The following is a 21,963-nucleotide window of genomic DNA, read 5'->3' on the forward strand; positions in this document are numbered from 1 at the left end:
ACTGTGAATAAGGCAGAAGCTTCATCAAACGTTTCGAATTTATTTGTATTCGGGCCACCAATGTACAACTTCTGTTTACGAAGACATATAAAAACATTTTCAATGAAAAACAAACATTTGAGTACAAATATGTAATAAAACATGACATTGTGCCATTCAACTTTTTACAACTATACATCTGATTGATTTATAACACTCACAGGAATGGAAATGCTATTAATTGCAATCACGAAAAAACCATAATCTGTCTCCAAAAATATGGTTTAAGCCCGTACTGATGATCTTCCCTGCTAGCACAACACAAAACAAGACTCTACATTAGGTCAAATAGGAGTGTCAGTTATGCACCGTGGAAGTGGAGCAAAGGCCTCTGATAAGAGAAAAGAGCTTGTAAACACAACAGAAGTCACTGAAACAGGTGTCTGCAGTATGACGTTGGTGCCTTTAGAGAGTTATACACAAAATAGTGCAGGAAAAGAAGAAAGAATCCAGCATAAAGCAATTAAAGGAAGAAAAAACTGACTGAACTGATAGCTAAAATCTGAAATGGAATTATTAGCTCTATTAGATAATTTTCATAAACTCATATAAACATGTGGAGTAGTCATCCTGTTTCATTCTTTAGACTGAGCATTCTCATTTCCTCTGCATTGCTGATTCATCCAGCAATATATACTTGTAACATGCTCCTATCAATCTGACTGTGAACACATGCTGTTGAACCAACATAACACATACCAACCAACCTGCATTCTGATAAGGTCTTTAATATCTGATCACCTGTCAAAGAGCTTTCTGCTGACGTTAGCTTGTGGCCAATGAAGTTCGCACCAAAAATATTTGAAGGCTCTTTGTTTTTAAAGATCAAAATGTGAGCTCAAAAGTTACTATCATTTCAAATTCGATACAATATGCACAAAAGCATATCAATAGACACATATCAACAAAACAGAAACTGAAAAAACACATATTAACATATAAATACTAATACAAAATATTGCTATTTGAGATTTAGACTCATCTATAGAAGGTATACAGTCATATACACTTCAAATAACCATGGGAAACTCAGACACTGAGTTACTTTGTATTTCTTTTCTGTTTGAAATCTGTGGCCTTGAGATGAAGTTCTTGAAACATCAAGAAATGTGACAGTAGTGTTGCTTCACTTTCCCTCTTCTACATTCAAGCAGTCCTCCAAAAGAAAGCTTTTCAACAATGTCGCATACTTTTGTTGTTAAACACACGGGGAATTTGAACTGAGTACACAATATAATTCTAATACATTTTCAAAAGTGCCAAATGTCACTTGCTACATTTATTTTTTGGTCCCTTAACACTTCACAACCAAACCTTAAATATGTTTTGGGGTTGTTGTATTGTAAAACATAATAGACTTCTCCACCAATAGCTGTATGCATGTCGAGATTTGATGCACACAAAAAGTCTCTGGTAGTCCATTTTTGTGAAAGTCCATGAAACAGTGTTCCCCAATCATCAAATCCTGTTTCTCCACTGAAACAAGTGAGCTTAAACCTGGATTGTGTCTGAATCATGGTCTACACCTGTAATGCACTATTTCTTTTCCAGAGATGAGCAGACAGGGAACCCCTGTCTTAAACATTGCCCTGGCTTATTCTTGCATTTCCAAGAGGGCTCTGTGTATGTCCTGGAAGGCTGGCCGTTCCTTTGTGTTCCTCCTCCAGCAGCTCAGCATGATCTTGTAGAGTGAGTCTGGACACAGCACAGGCTGAGGCAGGTAGATCTGCATGATAGAGAGCAACAAATTAAACAAGAGATTTGCTATGATTTGTAAGTGCATTGTATTTGTAGCACTGCTCACCTGTCTTTTCTGGTCCCTGAAAAACTCCCCTGTGTTTTCTATCACCTGCTCATCAGTGAGCTGGGAGTAAGGTTGCTCCTTGCAGAAGTTTAGTATCTCCCATAGGGTCACCCCAAAGGCCCATACATCACTCGCTGTGGTAAACTTTCCCTGCAAAAGAAGAGAGCCCTGAGTGCATTTTTCTGCATGATCTGCAAATATGTTCAATAAAAGGCCATGCACATAGAAACAAAGGGGAAGCTTTACAAAGTAAAAGTAGTTCACTTAGTAATGTTCTTACCAGCAGGATGCTCTCCCATGACATCCAGCGTATGGGCAGCACTGCTCTGCCCTGTATGCGGTAGTAGTCACCACTGTACAGGTTTCTGCTCATGCCAAAGTCGGCTATCTTTATCGTGAAATTTTTGCCAACCAGGCAATTCCGCGTGGCCAAGTCTCGATGCACAAAATTAAGAGAGGAGAGGTATTTCATCCCTGATGCTATCTGACCGGCCATGTAACACAGATTATTAAAGCTGCAAGAGAGAAAGGAAACAGTCTTATATTTTTGGATGAAAAAAAACGCACACACAAAAAGTCAAAGAAATACAAAAGTCTCATAGTAGTTGGTTCAGCATCACTCACCTGACTGTGGGTGCATTGCTGAGCAGAGCGAGTTGTCCCTCAGGTTCGTGGCGGGACAGAAACTGGTTGAGATCTCCGTTCTCCATATACTCTGTGATCATACACAGAGGGTCGCTGTAGATGCACACAGCCAGCAGGCGGATGATGTTGGGGTCCTTCAAACGTGACATGATCTTTATCTCTTTCAGGAAATCATTCCTGCAAAAAATACAAATCAGAATTATTGCCATCTTAAAATTTTAATCTCATGAAATCCTAGCTACAAGCTAAAATTATGCATTTGTCACAGATTGCTCCTGATTCATGACGTAAGGGCAATCATAGCCTGTACATAGGAAGTAGAGGTAACCATTGCCATGACATGCATGGGTTTGTGGACTACTTTTTTAAAGCCTGAAGTTCTACGTATTGGTTGTCCTCTTTATGTTCTCTGCAACTTTAAGTGACCATATTTTGACTAGAGTTGGATCTGCATTGTCTCATCTCTACCCAGGGTTGACATTTACTATTATAGCAAGTGGATAATCACAAGGTAGTACACCTTAAAATGTGCTCAGCGTTATTTTTTTTCTCCAAATGGAAGCATAATTTACAAACTGAACATTCTGCTGTGTTGTTTTGGAACTCATAAGGGAAGAATCAGATTTCTTTTCATCAAGGGCCCCCTACTGGCTGTTAGAAAGAGTGCAATTATATGGTTGGTGGAGTCATTACCTTGCATTTTTGTTGGCATCTGAACGGAGCATCTTCACAGCCACTAAAACTGGCTGATCTTCAGGGATGTCAAATAAAAACTCTTTATTCATGAACTCCTGCATTCCATCTGCTTCACACAGGTGCACCTGAGAGGTGAAAAGGAAAAAGACCAGCATAAGCATTCACAACACCAAACATTAACAAACTACAAGCTGATAAAGTTTGGTAAAGAACACACACCTCTCCAAACTGTCCCTCTCCCAGCTTCTCTTTAAATGTGAGCAGCTTTCTGGGGAACTCCTCCACTACCACCTCCTTTCCTGACAGCAGGTCCATAGTCAGTGCAGGGATGGCGTATGTGTTGCTTCCAGTCACACCTTGCAGGTTAACAATGTCTGCCTCTGCATAGTGAGGGACGCCATCTTGGATTACAGTAGCTGTGGTGGATTTAGAAGCTGCTGTGCTGGTAGAAGCTGTAAGGCAATATAGGAAGCTGTAGGAATCTCATAAGGCTCAAACATTGTTGATTAGCAATGAAACAGCATGTTTAAGTCAGCAGATGTAAATGTCTGCATACCAGGCTCCTCTGAGCTCTGAGCGAACTCTGGTAGCTTACAGATGAAGCGAGATGGCTCCTGGTAGTCGGGTCCAAGGGGAAAAATGCGCTCATAGGTAGAATTAGACTCCTGCTCACTGGATGTGCTTGACTGGTTGTGGTTGTAGGCGAATGTCTCACTCTGTATTGACAAACTAGCAGTTAGTTCATCATCCAGCATCCGTCGAGAGGCCTAGAATAAAGGATGTTGGGGGTGAAGTAGCAGATCTGACCACCTCCCGAAAGAAACTTAATGGTACTGCAAAACATGACATAAAATCAGTGATGATCTCACCTTCTCCAACATCTTCTGCCACACCTGCCTCCACAAGATGATGACAATGATGGCAACCAGGATGAAAATGATGGCCACCAGACAACCAATCAGAATGCGCGTGTTGCTGTCATCTATTTTGTGGGTGGGGTCCTCCTCTGGGGATGGAGCAGGGACAGAGATATTTTCTTATTTTCCAGATGAAGTTTGCATGTATGTGTATTGAGGGTACCATGCTGCATCAGTTACATTAGGGATATTCTTGTAAAAATTGCTTATTTGATACTCTGAATTTACATACATTTACAGCATGACTGAAACACTTAACGGCTTCACGTACTTTACGTGTGCCAAATCATGGATCCTACAGTTTTGGATTACAGAGCACATAATATGTTGTTAGCTGCAGCTATAATTTTCCTGCTTAGACAAATTGAAATGTTTCCATAATCAGGACTACAAAAATGAACATGATCTTTGTCCTAGTGTATTTCTTTTGCACGCTGAGCACATCCTGACCTCCAGATTGAGTTGGTCATATATAGAATCAACAACTTTATGTGAATTTAGTCCATGAACAATACACTGTATGGTCCTCAATCTGATGAGCTGTTTAATACCTCCCAATACAGCTAAGTACTTAGCATCCTATCCATATTCTTTTAGTTTTTCCTGTACCTTCTCTACTTTATTACAAATGAAGCTTTCACTGTAATTTGAAATTGTCCGAATTTGCTTTTGGTTATGTTTTTAAATTCTCTTGCTGCAGAAATACTTCTTTCTTGCAGGAAATCAAAGATCCAAACTGAACTGACTTTTCCTTCTGGTACACCAGTGTGATTTCCTGATGACATCACATCATTGTGTATTTTTTGCATCTGCACTCTAACTTGTTAATTAATGAAACCAAGAACATCGTCATGAGTCTATGTTTAGTTTAGTTTTTTCCTTGTGCTTCTTGCCTTGGTTTCTCCCTGTGTTTATTCTGTATAAATTATCCTTTGTCTCCCTTGTGTGTTTAGTGATCCATGACTCTTGTTGTATTTTCTTGTTTCTTAAGTCTTGCCTTGTCTTTCCTGTTTTATTTTGTAGATCTTGATTCTTGTGTTTCCAGTTTAGTTTTACTTCCTGCCCTTGTGTGTTTCCCTCCTTTTTTTGATTAAACCTGATTAGTTTCACCTGTGTTGATTACTCTGTGTATTTAGTTCCTCTGTTTCTCCTGTCCTGTGTCGGATCATTGTTTGTCTTTCCTTGTTTTCCCCTTGTTTTCTTTTTGCTTTAGTTCTTGGTTGTTATAACTACGTTTTGTTTGGACCCTTTGTTCTTTTATTTATTAAAACCTTTTTTTTCTGCACATGGGTTCTACACCATTTTCCCCCAACATGACAAATATAGCTATTTTATGCATGCCAAGAATTTTTAATTAAAACGTTTAATTCTTTGTTAAGTGTACATGTGTAGTTATTAACACATACCTGGTTGCAAGTTAGGTGGGAGACCTGTCTTTGGTGGAGCCAGTGTTGTGTTGTACATTGCAGTGTCTGGAAAGCCACAAAGAATATCAGAACTGCTCACCCTGAACAATCTTCCTTATAGCTTTTCATGTATGTTATAAATAAAACTTCCAAATCAAAATTATGTACACATTTAAGCATAACTTCCAGGCCTTATACTGTAAATCTAAATTATTGCAAGGCATCGGATTATACACACAGTTCATCAGCCTCTACCTGACTGGAAAGTGATCTCGCTGAACAGCATCCAGGCATCAGCAAAGTAGAACTGGCACTTGATGGCACTGGCCATGTGATTGGCCAGGTTGACTGTGACAAAGCGAGCACTGGGGTTCTTCTCATCCACACCAGGGCTGAAGGAGAGTGGGTTGGCCTCCCAGTCGGATTCGGAGCGGAAGTAGCACACCACCTGACGGAAGGCTTTGACGTGCCTTGAGAACATGTTGTTACAGTGGACCTGGGTGCAGACAAGGAGGTATAGGGAGACACTGTTCATGAGACGGGAGAAAAAGCAGTGTGGGGAGAATATTTGATGGTATTGTCAGAAGAAGTACCTTCATAGTGGTAAAGTTTCTTGTTCGGTCAAACTCAAACATGATTTCAACATAACCACTCGGGAAGCTCTCATTGTTCCAGCCCACATAGTCGTACCCGGGCCACACATTGTAGACGTGGCTGTGTGCAAAATCATCCAGACCACACACTCCATCAGTAAGCTGTCCCAAGCCCTCTGTCATACTGAGAAGAGAGTAAATGTGTAAACATGAAACAGCCAAACAACATCATATATTTCAAATAAGTTCTGTTATTAAAAGTTTTTATGGTACCAGCTTTGAACACTAGGTGGCAGCATTATAAAACCAATCCCTCACGTCTGCAGTTGGCTGTGATATTGTAATAAAGGCCATTTTCTTTTCCCTCTGCACTGTTTCCAGAACAGAGAGAAGGAAGCATGTGTGTGTGTGTCATGGAGGACATTATTCACAATGCCATAATCCAAACACTGCTGTCAACATACTGATTGGTTAACTCCGGTTTTTAAACTCCAAAAGCAGGATTGACTCAGTCATTCCCATGAGCTATTGCTTAACAGTAAACCACCATGGCCCACTCATACCGTCTGTCTCTTTGCTGTCACCATGGTGACCAGGCAATAACAATGTGGGGGGAAAAGTACTGACGAAGGCTGAGAACAATGATGAAGGAGTGTGGTGGTGTGTGTAAAACAAAGGAGAGGGGAATAATGAAAGACACACATACCTGCGGATAACAGCTCCATCATAGACGGAGTCGTTGACATACACAGGGTAGGAGGGCATAGTCATCTGTTCTCCCGCTGGAGCATTGTATGACACGAGACCATCTGTAAAGCAAGGAACAGCACAGCTTTAGAGCGTTTCTCATCATTTCACACTCAAATGTTGTGCATAAAGCTGAGTTGTAGTGGAAACACATGTCTCGTGAGTTTTCCTAAAGTTTCAGCTTTAAAAGTCTGTGAAATGTCTGCTTATGTTATTATTTAATCTTTTTGTACACTTCCATTGAATTAAAATATTCCAAATAAGCACAAAACACAAAAAGTAATCAATATCCAGAAGTCCCATTTTACCACCTGTTGCTTTAAAGCACATAAAGGTGCTCCACTGGTTTTTGTGTATGGGCCTACTTTTTCAAAGTCTTCACCTTTGATTGAACCTGAAATTGTACAAGGCTTCCATGCTCAAAAAATAGCGTGCTTTGCTGAAAGAATTTGCTAAAAAGGTCCATGTAGTCTAAGTTAAACTTTCTTCCATATGTATGTCTAAATTTTGTACTCAATCTCAAAACTCAAATGTTTTAACAAATCATTTTATTTTTTTTAATCACAAGTTTGTTTGATGAATGACGCATAAGCAATTATTGGGATCAGTATCTTTCCAATTTAAGCTTAAGAGTCCAGAGGGTCAAAAGAGCCAAAAGAGACATGAGTCTTGACATGTGTCTTGACAGATTTTCAGCACAGGATGTAATTGCTTTAGTGTATATCATTTTTTGGATAAAGGACTGTATTTAAACCATAGACTGCATTAATAATGGACATAGTATCCGTGACGTCACCCATCTGTTCCTGAACGCTGTTTTGATGCCAATCTTCAGTCAAAGTGTGACGTAAAGAGGCGGGGTCTGAGCCTCCTCACCAACAGCCATGTGTTCCCACCTGTCAGTCATGTCAGTCATGACCTTATTTGGGCATAAACTAATAATTTTAATATCTTCTGAACGGTTGTGTTTGAAAAAAATTCACCCCCCATTCAGTGTGCGCCGATAGGGAAAGTAGCTACGTAGAGCCAAGCCGTTTTTTGAACCAGGCTGTAAACATGTTTATTAATGCTGCAAAGATCGTCTTTTATGAATTGGTGTGTATGTGGTTTCCGGTGTTTCTGCAGCCATCCTCAAGAGGATTCTTGATGAATTGCAGTTTATAACACTTCCACATGGGCTTCATACTTTGAGACTGGAGGTTGCTGCTTGATTTAAATGCATTTTTGTTTTGAAAAGATGATAAAGAATCAGCTGATCCTTTCTTTTATCTTTATAAGGTTGAAGATACGAGTGATCTTTGTCCCCACTCCCTTTCTCACAAGTCTTTACAATCTTAAAAAAAACAACCTTACCCAGCCATTCACAGCCATAAAGCTCCACTCTCATGCAGACATTCATGGAGTGATCTGTTACGGGCATAAAACGGACGAAACGGGCGATGATGGGTGGCTCCAGGTCCTTGAGTATGATGTCATAGGCATTTATGTTTCCATCAATCACCTGCAGGTGAAACAAGCACACCATGAGTGACTGAGTCATCAGCATGATAACACACTCAGGGCCACTCTATCATTTATAGATAGAGAGGATTAATATATCCATGATATGTCCTATCTCAGAGAGGTCTATAAACAAAGTAATAGCTGATATAAACAAAGGGATGCCATAAAAATATGAACTGAAGGCAGATAAGTATCAGTTCATGGTGCATCTTTATTAGATGTTTATTATAAAGGTCAAGATAGTTTCAAGCTTGACATCCAAGCAAAGGATAAAAAGAGCGTGTAGGTAGGTTGACTGACCTGCTTTCCCTGCCTGTTTCTCCATGAAATCCAGCGGCTTCCATCACGGCTGTACTTAATCTTGTACATTTGAGCAAACTCATTACCGATGCCTCCCGCGTGACGGCCCTGTGTGCCCACAAGAGTGATAAAGTGGAGGGAACGCAGGTCAATCTGGAGAAACTCCTTCAGGCTGTCTGGCTCTACTGTTATCTCTGGACACCATGCGCCATCGCCCTCCTCAAAATCCAACCTGGGGAGGACACAAAAGAGAAGGAAGGAGAGAGAGAGGGGGATATGAAAAAAAATAGTGGTTGGGTATTCTTGTTAGAATTACAGCAGGGAAGGGAAAAGAGCAAGGGCGAAGAAAACTTGGATCAGGTTGGAGAAGAAAAGGTGAGAGGAAAGTAAAAATGAGTGCGGTGGTGGATTTCAGTTCTTGCAGCCTGTTATAAAAACACCAAAGTGACAGCCTGCATCATAAATTCATCTTTAAGTGTTAATTTTGGGTGAGGGGTTGGCAGGGGACCAGGGGGGAGCAGGGAGAGACTGAAAACATAGCCAGGGTCGATGGGGAATATTACATCATTATCCTGATACTTACTGAAGGCCACCCAAGTTTTTCTACACACAAACACACACACACACGCACACACACACACACACATACACACACGTGCTTCCCAGTATGTTTACTCTGATAATGAGTGTGTGTGTGTGTGTGTGTGTGTGTGGGTGGTTTACCCTGCAAGGTGCCTATGCTGGTTTATTTGCAGTAAACCACAAACTGGGCTATCAGTTCTACTCACAGCCACATGATTAAGGAGGTTTGTGTGTGTGTGTGTGTGTGTGTGTGTGTGAGGGAGAGAGAGACCTACCTGCCGTATCGAGCAGCAGTGGATTCAGACCACTGGCTGGAGGCAGAGATGTCCTCGTCCTGGATCTGCCCTCCTGACATGCCCAGAGGATACCGACACACACCTGAAACACAAAAGCATGTTGAACAAGAGGACGTAAAAGAGAAGATGAATAAAGAAACTGATCATTCCCTGATGGTCAAGACATGTCCAGTCAGCACAATGATGTCTGTTTTGCTGTGAACCCTCGTCCTGTATTTCACAAAGACTGGGACCTTGGAAAAGAATGAGTCATTAGAAGCACATTTGCTAATTGGTAGCTATTTTGCTTACTTAAACATTTAAAGTAACAGAGAAATCTGCTATAGAGACCAAAACGTTTCTTGGACTAAGCTTTCACATGTTAGATTCTGCGGCAAAGCTTGACACTTTTATACAGGGCCACATGGGGATTTAGTTGCTTTTGGGACCAGCCTGTAAATCCACCACTTGAGGAACTACAGTTTTTGGCATTTTTGCAATGGCTTCATTTCTAAGCACCTGCAGTTGGTGACTACTGAGTACTTTTACTCAATTGCTCTCAAGTTCTGAAAAACTCATACATGTGTACTTGGCATAACCATTTGTGATACTGAATAGTTCTACTGCACTAAATACCGAATTAAAGCTCTTTCCACAGTGCAACACATAACAACACTTTGTAGCCTTCACTTGTAAAGCTAGTTGGTCATTCAGAGGATGTTGGTTAGTATACATATCAAACCCATATAAAGTTTGTAAAGTTTTGTTTGTAGGCCTTCCTGAAGAGCATTATTAAAAAACATTTGATGGGCTTCATCTTTGACCATTAAACTACTGCTATGTGTAGCTTACAAACCAGCCCTGTTGCATTTGCTGTGCGAAAATTGGTTCTTATATGAAGACTTTCCATGTAATACTTCATAATGTTGTCCTTAAATGCATCATATCTTTGTTCTGATTGTAACATTTGTTTCAGTTGTAGACTGGACTCGTTGTATAAGCAAATCTCAAGAAGAACTTTTGATGTCACTCTCAGCGTGAGGGGCTCAAATGCTTTTATAATGTTCTCTGCTTTGTTTTCTTTTTCTCATAGAAACCTTTCTGAAGACTCGTTAACTACTGAAAAGTAAAAGGAAACAAGGAGCAACAATTATTCCTGTTTGATAACATTCCCAGATACAAATAAAAGATGTACATTTTTGACTAAATTTTGCTCCATATACTGATGCTGTCACATATGATTTGGATTTTGAAGCAAAAGTTTTTAAGCCTACTGTCGGCGGCTGCCATATTGAAAATGTGGACTCAACCTGACTTTTGGACAACTGAACAAGAAGCAAAGAGGTGGAGTTGAGGCTGGCTTAGCCTCCTCACTAACAGCTGCAGTGTGCTGCCTGTCAGTCAATTTGGCGGTGCCCTTAATTATGCATAACTCAAAATGTTAAAATCTTTAAAATAAATGAATTGTAAAAAAATCAGCCCCTGTAAAGTGAGTGCAAGTAGAGAAATCAGCTATTCAGAACAAAAGCGTGTTTTGTACCAGCCTTTTTATTCTTGTTGTAAAGATGGACTTTTTGGGTGTTAACTGTAGTTTTTAGCACCTCATTTCTCTAACTGAAGGTTGTCGCTTCGCTTGCTCAGAACGGCTTAGATGCTAGTGTTAGCTGCTTGGTCATAGCTATTAGTGGCTGATGAGTCATAAAATATTGTGTAGTTTCTTAAAACATAGTGTGCTTTTCCTCTGGATTTTAACCTTCCATTGACTTTAATTAGAGAGGAAATAGAGGAATGGAAAGAATTTGGCAAATTTTTAAAATTAAAATGTCTTGCAAATCTTTGAAAATACTGTGATACGACAGTGTAAAGGTATTTAACGTGGAAGGGAACATTTTGCAATAGGTGAGTGAATAAGGTGTTTATAGCAGTGAGTTTGTGTGCTCTCAGATGCATTTTTTAACCTTTTACTTTAAGGCGTATTTGTTGTTATTATATCTGTTAAAGGGATATTTCAGTTTTTTTGAAGTGGGGTCGTGTGTGTTGTGAGTCAAGTGCAGTTCTTGACTTTGCCGCCAGAAACCCCCTTTTTTTTGGCACTATTTTCAGACGCACCTCGCAGACCAGTGTTCTTCCCCTGCATGAGCAAGTCAAGAGCTGCAATTTTTTCTAGTAGAGCAAGCAATTGCACCGTGATGAGTGCCTGGACCATATTTTCTTATCTTTAGCAAAATTACACAAAAGAGTTGTCCTGTTCTCAGAAAATTGTAGCCTGGCTTGCCTGCCGGTCACCTGGGAATTTTCCCATTAAAGGGGAAGAGCTCATCGGCACTCATTGTGGCTAGCAGGAGCAATAGTGTAATATAACTTATACGACCCCACTTCAAAAAAACTAAAATATCCCTTTAACCCTTGCAAGACCAGGTCCCTTCAAAAAAGAATGTTGACTTTGTAGGCTACTTGGTCCATCATGCTCTTAAACATGCAGCTTCCCTCACTTTCTCAGACCAACCACAGCGCTGGTTGGAGTTGAAAATTCAAAACCATACTAAAACATTCACCAGACGCCCTCAGACATTTCTGAGTGAAACGCCTTAATTCCCAGCTTCTGTCAAAAGAAGCTGAAAAATGTGAAGGATAGTTCTGGATGAAGGGATGGGGTAGTGATGTGAGAGAACTGCACACAAACACACATGCACACACAATCAAGGGACTACACACTTTTGCTAAAATTGTGGTTGCTTATTGAAATAATAAGCTGAATCCATTCAGTGTCTCTGCCAGTCCAAACAGTGTTGGTATCAAGCACATGTACAGGAGTGAGTTACCGTGTGTGTGTGGTAAAGCTGTCTAGTTTGAGGCTATCACGCCCCCACTGTGCGGTCAATAGAAGCAATATGCCCTCTGTTTCCTGCATGCCCCTCCACCCCCTCATGCTCCTTTTTTCTGTCTCCTCTCACTTCTCCTGTGTGGTCCTAACCCTCTCTCTTTTCTCTCATCCCCTTTTGTGGCAAGTGGTGCTAAACGTTAATAGTGTGATTTAGTAAATCTTCATGTCATTAAGACTCAGCAGGATAGTGGCTAAGTGAGCGTGACGCACAGCTGACATGGTATCAATTAACCTTTACAGAGCACTGAATGAATGTACTCGTTTCTGGGTGTTTCCAAGAGAAAGAATGAAAGGGCAATTCTTCCTTGCATGTTATCTAGAGTGATGGCTTGATCTTGTGTTTTGGACTGACATTGATAACTCCACCTAGCAGGATATGACCGTTAGTTAGCCTCGTTTAAGGATGAAAGAGCCTTTAGAAGGACTTTTTTTTTCTTGATTTCTGTGTATGTGATAGCCTTGGGTTGCTGCCTTCAGTGGAGCTGGAGGCGGAAGTTAAGGGAGACTGACCCTGTTAGCCTGGCCTCTTGTCTCACAGAAAAACCTTTGAGAAGATGCCAGCAACAGCAGCGCTCGAGGTTCAAGGCCTTTTCTGTCCCTCTCCTGCTCGTTCTTTCCTTTTTTTTCTCTCAATGTGATCCTCTCTTCCTCTTTTCTTGATCTCCTCCAAATATTTGCTCAAAAGTCAAGATGTGGAAACCCCTGAAGGTTTGTGACTGGGACCGATGACCTGATACAGCACTCACATGTCTGAACACACAAAACCAGGCGTGGATGCAACCACACACTCATGCAGGCTTCGTCTTGGCAGTGACGCGATGACGGCTTAAAGGAGGCACAAACAAAATCTCTTCCAAATGTCTACCGCCTCCTCTGTCCTCTTTTCAACTTGTCCTTTCCAACCTTTGTTCCTTTCTGCCTTTTTCTCTTAATTCATTCCCCACTGTTTACACCCCTCCCCTTCCCCCCTCTTTCTCTCCTTGCACCAGATCGCCTTGGCTTTAAGCAGACCACATCAACAAAAATCATCTTCCTCCTCTCATATTCTTAGCATATTAGTGGTGTCCTTGGCTACATAATTACAAAACCATTTTAATGACAGTTGTGGTTTCCAAACTGCACTTATGATAGCTATAGTAAAACACAAATGGTCATGCTGAACTTCAAGGGAAACAGCGGAGATCTCGGATATACAACTTCAAATCAAAAAAGGAGGAACAAGATCAGGAAATGCATTAGTGTTTGGGAACAGAGTAAACTCAAGAGTGTTAATAACTGACACCAAGTAGATGAAATAATCATATGTTGCAGTTTTTTCTGCTCTTTTGAGGGCAAACAGAGTAACCTCACTCACTCAGATGTAAAGAGTTTAAACAGCTACAACATGAAGAGAGAGATTATCCCACCATAGCATCTCATCTTCTCTCCCACTGTCTGCACTGGTATGACGCACAGTAATAAAACACTCTCAATGGCCAAGCTGGGGTGATTGTGCAATGTGGGACAAAAACTGGGATTTTTTCGAGGAAATGTTGTAAAAAAAAAAAAAAAAATCCCTGCAGATACAAACATGTGGAACATGATTTGTTTGGGAAAGCACAGCCATTGCCTTGGAACTAACCCTAACCCTTACTGATGAAAATCAGAGTCATTATCAGAGTCTTTAACCACATCCTCCACAGAGTCCGAGGGACGGGATTTAATATGGCGTGCCGGATGTGTGACCGCTCCTCCAATGTTGGTTTTTGCTGTGTTTATTTATCTACCCAACCCTCTCAGAGGTGACCCCTTGGGTGAGCCATGGGGGAAGGCCAGTGTGTTCGTTTGGGCACACACACACACACACACACACACACACACACACACACCACTCATCAGGCTCAGCATTTGGCCAGAGCATCTAAAAATATCACCCTAGAAAAAGGTGGAAAAATACCAGCCTTGTGTGGTAGAGAGAGAGAGAGAGAGAGAGACAGAGAGAGAGAGAGAGAGAGAGAGACTTGAAGGAGTAACGAGCCAAAGCCTCACTCACCTCTTGATTTTTACCGCACCGAAGCTACTGAAAGGCAGGTTTGTTCTGTCATGTTTGCTGCCTAACCGCTGCTCAAAATAAAGTCTCACACACACATTCATAAATGCTTTGTAGTCACGCAAGTTGATGTTCACATCTGTGGTGATACCTGTCAGCTAAAGGCATTTTAGGTTAGGTTGTTTTTATATCACTGTCTACTATCATATTTTAAGGAAAGATCATGTTAGATTTGCCCAACAGCCAACAATGTAATCCCAAGCCTACAGCAAATTATTAGCCAACTCTGCAGTTCTTTGAACTTTTAGCACATTTCAGGTTGTTGTTTTGGTTTTATGGTCAGCAACTTTACTTTTCTTGTTCCCTCTCTTCGATCTCATCCATGTTGCTCATCAACACAGCAAGACAAAAAATAAACAGTGCACTTAATGTTAACCCCAATGTGGCTCACAGAAAAAATCAGCCACTCGCTAGTTATTAGCATTTAGCAGCTAATGAGCACAGGGGTTAAAGGAGACCAAAACCGAGCAGAAATAATCTGTGAATGCTAAAGTTACTCTCATATAGGACAGCCAGAATCAACTCACATAAATGCTAGTGTGTATTCTGAATCTATAAAGAGGCAGCTGTTAGCTAACACGTTAGCCACATTAACTCTGTATCATGTTCTGTTATGTGTTAACTTTACTGCCTTTAAAGGCCCTGTGAGGAGTTTTGAACTGGCTGAGAAACAGACTGAAAATAATACCGATGCCACTTTATGACCTTTAATAACAAACAAGACCATCAGCAGCAACACTGACACCTTCTCTATTGTCATTTTTAATGCCTGAAACCGCCCTTAGGGGGTAGGTGTCAGACCAGATGATGGCCATCTTGCTTCAGAAACAACCTTTATTGGACTGTTTTCATGGAAATAATCACATTGCCTGATAAAGTTGACTGTTAAAAGACAACAGGATGAGTTTTTTGTTGAAAACACTACTTTTAGGTAAGAAGTATCACTTTGTCCACAAGGGGGCGCCAGAATCGATACAAAACAAAAGTTCCTCACAGCAGCTTTAAGTGGCCATTACCTCCTTATTTTAACTCTCCTGTTATGTTTGTTTCTCTGGAACAGCAATAATGTATCTGGGTCAATTTGACCCGGGGCACATGCAATTATCCAAAAGTATCAGACCCCCCCCCCCCCCAAAAAAAAAACAATACACATTTTTTAATCTAATTTTTAACTCCATTACTAACCATTTAAAATCAAGATTTGGTCCAATGGTGTTAATTCATGAGGATAACTCGTAACTCGTTTTCTTTAAATTTAATGTTAAAACTTTTTTAATGTACATTGGAAAGCCCTCAATATAAATACAACAGTTCTACATGACATTGATTTTAGTTTATTTCATTTTACATTTTGATTTTTTTTTTTTATGAGGTGATTTTGATAAATTAACACGACACCTCTTCTGTCACATGCTGCCCAGATTTTTATGCTGCATTTAGCTGGTTTTGAAGGCATATATTGTCTAAAATAGACTTTAAAAGGGGTCTATTTGACCCACAACATAACAGGAGGGTTAAGAAATTCAGTGACTTTCAGTCAGTTGATTTTAAATGTTATCACCAAAATGTGTCCTGGTTAATCACATCTTGTTTACATTTGTGATAAATCCATGTGTGAAAGCACAGCCAAATCAATCTAATCAGCTATTCAAACAGCAAGTTATTACACTGATATGTGTCCTAAGGGAGAAATAGAAAGTTCGATCACAGATGACTTATTCAAGATTTACTCCAAACATCCTGTGGAGCAGAAGCCCACACAATAACAGTCCCTCTTAATATTTGCAGCTCTGCCAGGCCTTTGCTCGTGTCCACGCCTTGTCCCCCTCTGCAGTGAAATAAAGTTCGCCCACTCACGAGTAAAATGGGAAAGACAGGGATGGTATAACTCCATTGCTTGGGAATTTTAAACAGGGGAAAGTTGGCATCACTCAACATCTTAGCTCTCCTAAATTCAGCTATGAATATTTCCAGACTGTGGAAAAATGAGCCTCTTCTCAATGCAGCAGAACGAAAGCATTAGACAGAATTATAGGTGGATATATTCTGCTTCCATATATTAAGGCAGGTTGTGATTGGTGCCACTGGAGGTGATCGTTTTCAATAATCAAGTGTGGTTTTTTGAGCAAAGAAATCTCTGGGGTCGGATTAGAGATATGAAACTTTATCTTGAACACTGAACGTGTTGAACTTTGACAACGATCAGATGCACCAAAAGTCCTCTCCATGACTTATGAGGGGTCTAATACTGGTCAACGCACACCAAACACACACACATGCACAAAAACACCAACACGCACAAGGGTTGGGGAGGAAGACAGAGCCTATTTGAATGGACTTTCCTGCTGTCAGAATGTCTGGTATGCATTAGCCACAGACTCCAGTGGGATAGCTGGATCCACAGCATGTGTGTGCATGTGGGTATATGAATACAAACGTGTGCGCGCACATGCACACATGCACACACACACACACACACACACACACACACACACACACACACACACACACACACACACACACACACACACACACACACATGCACACACATATACACTGTGCGAAAACTTACTCCTTCAAAACTCTTATTGAAATGTTGAGAAGATTCTTCAATAAAATGACCGCAGTCAAGTTGTTTGTTGCTCGGTGCTAGAAGCTATGAGTTCTGTAGAAAATATGAACTATATTGAGGGTCACATGTTACGTTCACATCTGGCTAAATAGGTCAGAAATATACCAACAGCGGGGAGACATGCAAATAAAAGGAACCACAGCATAAATAGTTGAAAAGTCCTTCTATAAACAGTCTCTATGATTTCTATCTCACTCACCCTCTTTATTTTATCCCTTGCTTTTTAAAAAAACTCCTTATAAAACTGCTCTCTCTTATTCTGTTAGCTTTGGCACAAAGAACATATGAATGATAAACCGGGAGAGCCCAGTTTTAAGTGTGTGCTGATGTGTGCATGATGTGTCTGTGTGTGTTTGTGCAGCTCACTCTGTTAGGACTGAAAAAGGTCTCAACATAACTTTTTGTTGACTTGGTAAAAAAAAAAGTCATTTTTGTGGTTTTGCTGCAGCACTGTTGACTGATCTCAGTTTGAGAGGGAACAGAATCCCCCAGGATAGCACTACAACCTCATGTTTATGCTTCAGATTTGTCATTACAGTCATCATATGTGTCATTGTTTTTGTATTAAATGATTTATGACTGCTTTTCATTGTTTCAATACGATTGACATAGACTGAAACCAATTCTGTCTGCATCAACTCTAAACTTTGGGTCAACTCCTGTTAAACTGAAACTTGATAGACTGTTTTTTTTATGAATTCTCAATATGAAAGTGGATTTGTTTATCACAGAGTTGAGTGTTTTGTCAGAAATTTCATTTTGCAAGTGGAAGTGGGGCGGAGTATACACTGCAGGATGTGGAAGTGATAGGGCATTTTTTCCACTGTTGTTCCACTGTTCTTTTTAAATTCTGCCTGACAGAGTGAGGTTAGTGTGACCTGTGAACTCTGCGTTGAACCTTTCTGACAAAACCATCATTATCACTGTCTGCATCTGACGACATGTGCACCATTATCATTTCAACAATAGAGAAAACTCAGCCTGATGACAGAAGCTTTGAGAGCCGAGTCATAAACAGTAGCCAGATTTGGGTTTTTACTGGCAAATATCGCCTGTATTTCTAGAATTGTAACAATAACCAAAAACCCTTTGCTTCCCATTTGACTCTGTTTCTACCCACCAAATGTTGCTGCTCTCTTTCCTTGTTAAAAGTTATTGGTCCATTTTCTTTGACATCACAAAAACCACCCAAACAGCAAAGAGAGCTGGAGAGAGCTGTGCTTGCTGGGATCAAAGGGCCCAAACCAGAGAGAGAGGACCACAAAGCAGCACCGAGCCAAAAACTGAATCCGACCCAGTCTGGACTGGAACCCGAAAACACTACCCAAAACTCACAAAAGTCATTTTATTGCATTTACAAACTTCTGAATATGATCTCATTGCAGTCTGAGACACCTTAATCATGACACAGAAAAATTAGAGATGCAGTTTGATTGGAGCGGCTGAACAGACCTGGGTTAACTTGTGATGTGACGGCTCCAAACAGGGGCAGAAGGATGAGCAGGAGGAGGTGAACATCCCGCAGGCGCTTCATTCCAAACACACGCACAAAGACAGGCTGCCAATCTGAAAGATAAAGACATAGCTAGTTACATTAACGCTCACTCTGAAACAATGAATAGCTTGGTGATAGCATTATGAACATATCTTATTTTGTTGTACTCCTCTGTATTCATGGGAACCAAATATTTGTTTGGATACACAAGGGGAAAATGGGAGTTTAATTGGAAGCATGTTTTTTTACTTCACTCAATAAAAGACACAATAATTGCCACCAAACTGGATTTTCCATTTATTTAGTGCTTTATCACACTATGAGAAAAGGCCTGTTAAACTCTGGTGATATTTCAGTATCAACCATACAGCCATAGGAGAGGGGACGAAGCTTTTTTTGTACATTGTTACATAATGCACACTAATTGTAGGAACACATGATGAATGAATAAATAAAGGCAAAATGTTGGAGGAAGTGGGCAAAGAGACGGTGAGGCACTGAGTCACAGACATGACTTCAGCCGGACAGATTCAGCGCCAACCAGTCGCCTCCAACTGACCACTTAGTCTAACGGCAGAACATAGCAAACAACTACTTTCTACTAGTTTCTGTCCACATTTCATTCATTATGTGACACCGCAAATGTCGAGTTCAACAAACAAACAAGTCGACATCCAGCCTTGGTATCTTCCCATTCAATTAAGCTTATTAAATGTTTACAACAGGGCGAGGATGTGTTCGGTTAGATGCTTGAAAAAGCTTCTACCCACGATTGATACAGTTTCCATTTAGTTCCCTTCATTTAATCAGCTCAGTGTAGAGATGGTCATGACCAAGTTGAGTACTCAGTGAACCCATTTTCAGGGCTGTTACTACAGTTTGCAGTCTCTGTTATATAACTGAGGTCATTTTGATTGTTCCCACCTTGTTAAGTGAGTCTCATGTAATATAATTGTGAAACACGCAAGAACTGAGACAATGTGATGTAGCCAGAGAGAAAAATAATGAAAGTAAGAGTTCTTTTGTTTCCTAATGCTTTTAAACTCAGAAAAGAGTCTTTCTGTAACAACACCAATGTAAATACTAAAAAAACATCTCCAAGCAGGGTTATCTAAGCCCAATTACTCCTGACATAAAACAAGACTACCAGAGCATTGTGGGAATTTTCACACACATCAGTATGTGAGTATGTGTGTGTGTATCAAACATATCCCAGTCTTCATCGCAGGCCAAAAACAATATTTTCCTGACGTTTGCCCATTGAAATAACAGAGAGACCAGCAGCATGGAGCTCAGAGCAGTAGTCCTCCGGCCTGGTCAATAGGACGGAGCTGCTCTACAGTCCGGGCTTTTATTCCTGTCCCGTTTAATCTGCTGTCAATGATTACAGCTCTGTACAATAACAGCCCTAACATAGCATCCCCATGCTTATTTATTGCTGCCAATTTTCACTGAGGGATCTCCACGGGTAGTTTGCTGACTCTCCATTAAACCTCTGTCCAAATGAACCTCTGACATACAGTATATGAAGTCCAGGTTCATACACGCTGCAGTATGTATATGGGAAACATGTCCAGACTTGTTGTTGTTGAGCTCATGCCAAATTTCCTCAAATTTCCACACCGCCTTGCTGTAAAACAATCAGACATTTGGTAGTATGAAAAATTGGGTGGAAAACAGTCATGGTTATGAAGTGTATTTTCAAAGCTGTGGATGATAATTGATTGTTAAAAGTCTTTTTTTAAAGCTGCTGTGAGGATTTTTCATTTTGTGTCAATCTTGACCACCTTTGTAGACAAAGCAGTATCTCTTATCTCTTTGCTGATCCTGTCTTTTATGTGTTATAGCGTTTCTAAATTTAAAAAAGGTTTAATATTCTCATTCTGCCAGTCGAATAAATCACCCACTGTGTTTGCTTGTTGTGGATAATGTGAACAAAGGCTGGTCCAGGAGTGTGCTGCTGATCACTCTGACTGACAAAGGTCTGTTGGCTGCATTTAAATACATTTAAAATACATAGAAATAATCATTATGATAACTTGATGGTTGCATGTGTTCCTCTTAAAGAGGTCTGTTTTATAGCCTATTAAAAAACCCTTAAAGGAGCTTAAAGTAATCCGGTCTAGCAATCTGAATTCTGTGACATTACTGATGCTCTAACTTCTTTCATTGTGCCTTCACACATAATCTTATTGCTTTTCTTACTTCCATTTCCTGAAGTTTTGGGTTACTGCCACTTCCCACTGAGACCCCTTCACTAAGCCTAGCTTTTCATAGCTAATGAAACACAAACACCTGATGGCTTATGTGCATTTGGAAGTCAAAAATGTGTTTACTATGTGCAGAGGAACATTTATGTAAAGGCTGCCTGTGCTGTATAGGGGTGGCAAACTGACCTTTTGGTTGAATACTCTCTGGACTGTGCTGGTGTGTTTGTATGTTTTAGCTGTTTTACTGCGAAATACTGACATTTAACATCACTGCTCAAAAAATTCTCAAACAGCATGCTGTCACTTTGGAAGGGGGGGCAAAAAAAGAGAAAAACAAAGGATGAGTTATCATGAATTTTAGGAAATGTGCTGGTTTCAGGGGATAAATGTGATTGATTTGAACTGTTCATAAACAGGTCAGAATTCCTTCTTTTCTTGCTGAACAATGACACTACTGTGTATATTTATCAGTATCCTTAAATGTTACAATGACAAAGTAAGTATTCAACCTAAAGCTGAGCTGAGGGGTTTTCACATACAAGCTAAAACTGACATATACAGGATTGACAATGTTTGAACTGCTCAAACCACCAAGACTAACAAATACAAACTCAGTCTGAGATAAACTAACATGGCCGCAATACTGAGAACTACTGTTTGACTCGTATCAAAATTAAAAAAGATTCCTATATTTAGTTTGTTGGATATTTTTACAATACATGAGTCCAATTGGTAAAGGAAATGAAGCCAGGCACACAATGATGTTCAGAAAAATAATGATAAAAGAAAATGTGATAACTAAATCTGGTTCAGTCAAAATGAACTGTGATTCATCCCATAAAAACAGAGTATTTCACTGGTACATGAATACAGCAATCCAGCAGGTTATTCACATACATGATTTACTTGATCTGCACTAGCACACACAACTCCACAAATAAAGACATTTATCAGCTGTTGGGATAATTTATCTGAATTAATCTGGAAAGTTTGAATTGTCCTTTAATTTGTCTTTAGTAATTGAGTGTCTTTAATCTGAGGTTATTTGTAGAAATGGGCTCCAGTGGTGTAAAAAGCATATTTCCCTGAAAACATCCTTCAGGGTTTTTCCTGACTGTACATAAAAATGAGAGTTTTAAGTTTCCC

General features: G+C 40.2%; 1 protein-coding gene across 1 annotated transcript; it reads right to left on the reverse strand.

Moving 5' to 3' along the window:
- Nucleotides 1–20: 20 nt before the first annotated feature.
- On the reverse strand, nucleotides 21–21,036 carry ddr2a (discoidin domain receptor tyrosine kinase 2a). The gene is made up of 17 exons (XM_034701414.1): nucleotides 21,004–21,036; nucleotides 18,565–18,678; nucleotides 9,508–9,610; nucleotides 8,651–8,882; nucleotides 8,201–8,348; nucleotides 6,807–6,909; nucleotides 6,101–6,284; nucleotides 5,763–6,003; nucleotides 5,508–5,573; nucleotides 4,054–4,190; nucleotides 3,741–3,951; nucleotides 3,404–3,636; nucleotides 3,182–3,309; nucleotides 2,468–2,665; nucleotides 2,124–2,358; nucleotides 1,844–1,993; nucleotides 21–1,765 (listed from the first exon to the last, which is right to left on the reverse strand). Exons 2-17 carry the CDS (start codon nucleotides 18,644–18,646, stop codon nucleotides 1,634–1,636), a joined length of 2,583 nt encoding a protein of 860 aa, XP_034557305.1. The 5' UTR covers nucleotides 18,647–18,678; nucleotides 21,004–21,036; the 3' UTR covers nucleotides 21–1,633.
- Between the last annotated feature and the right edge of the window lie 927 nt (nucleotides 21,037–21,963).

This window comes from Notolabrus celidotus, chromosome 2 (assembly GCF_009762535.1).
Source record: "Notolabrus celidotus isolate fNotCel1 chromosome 2, fNotCel1.pri, whole genome shotgun sequence".
Taxonomy (NCBI): Eukaryota; Metazoa; Chordata; class Actinopteri; order Labriformes; family Labridae; genus Notolabrus; species Notolabrus celidotus.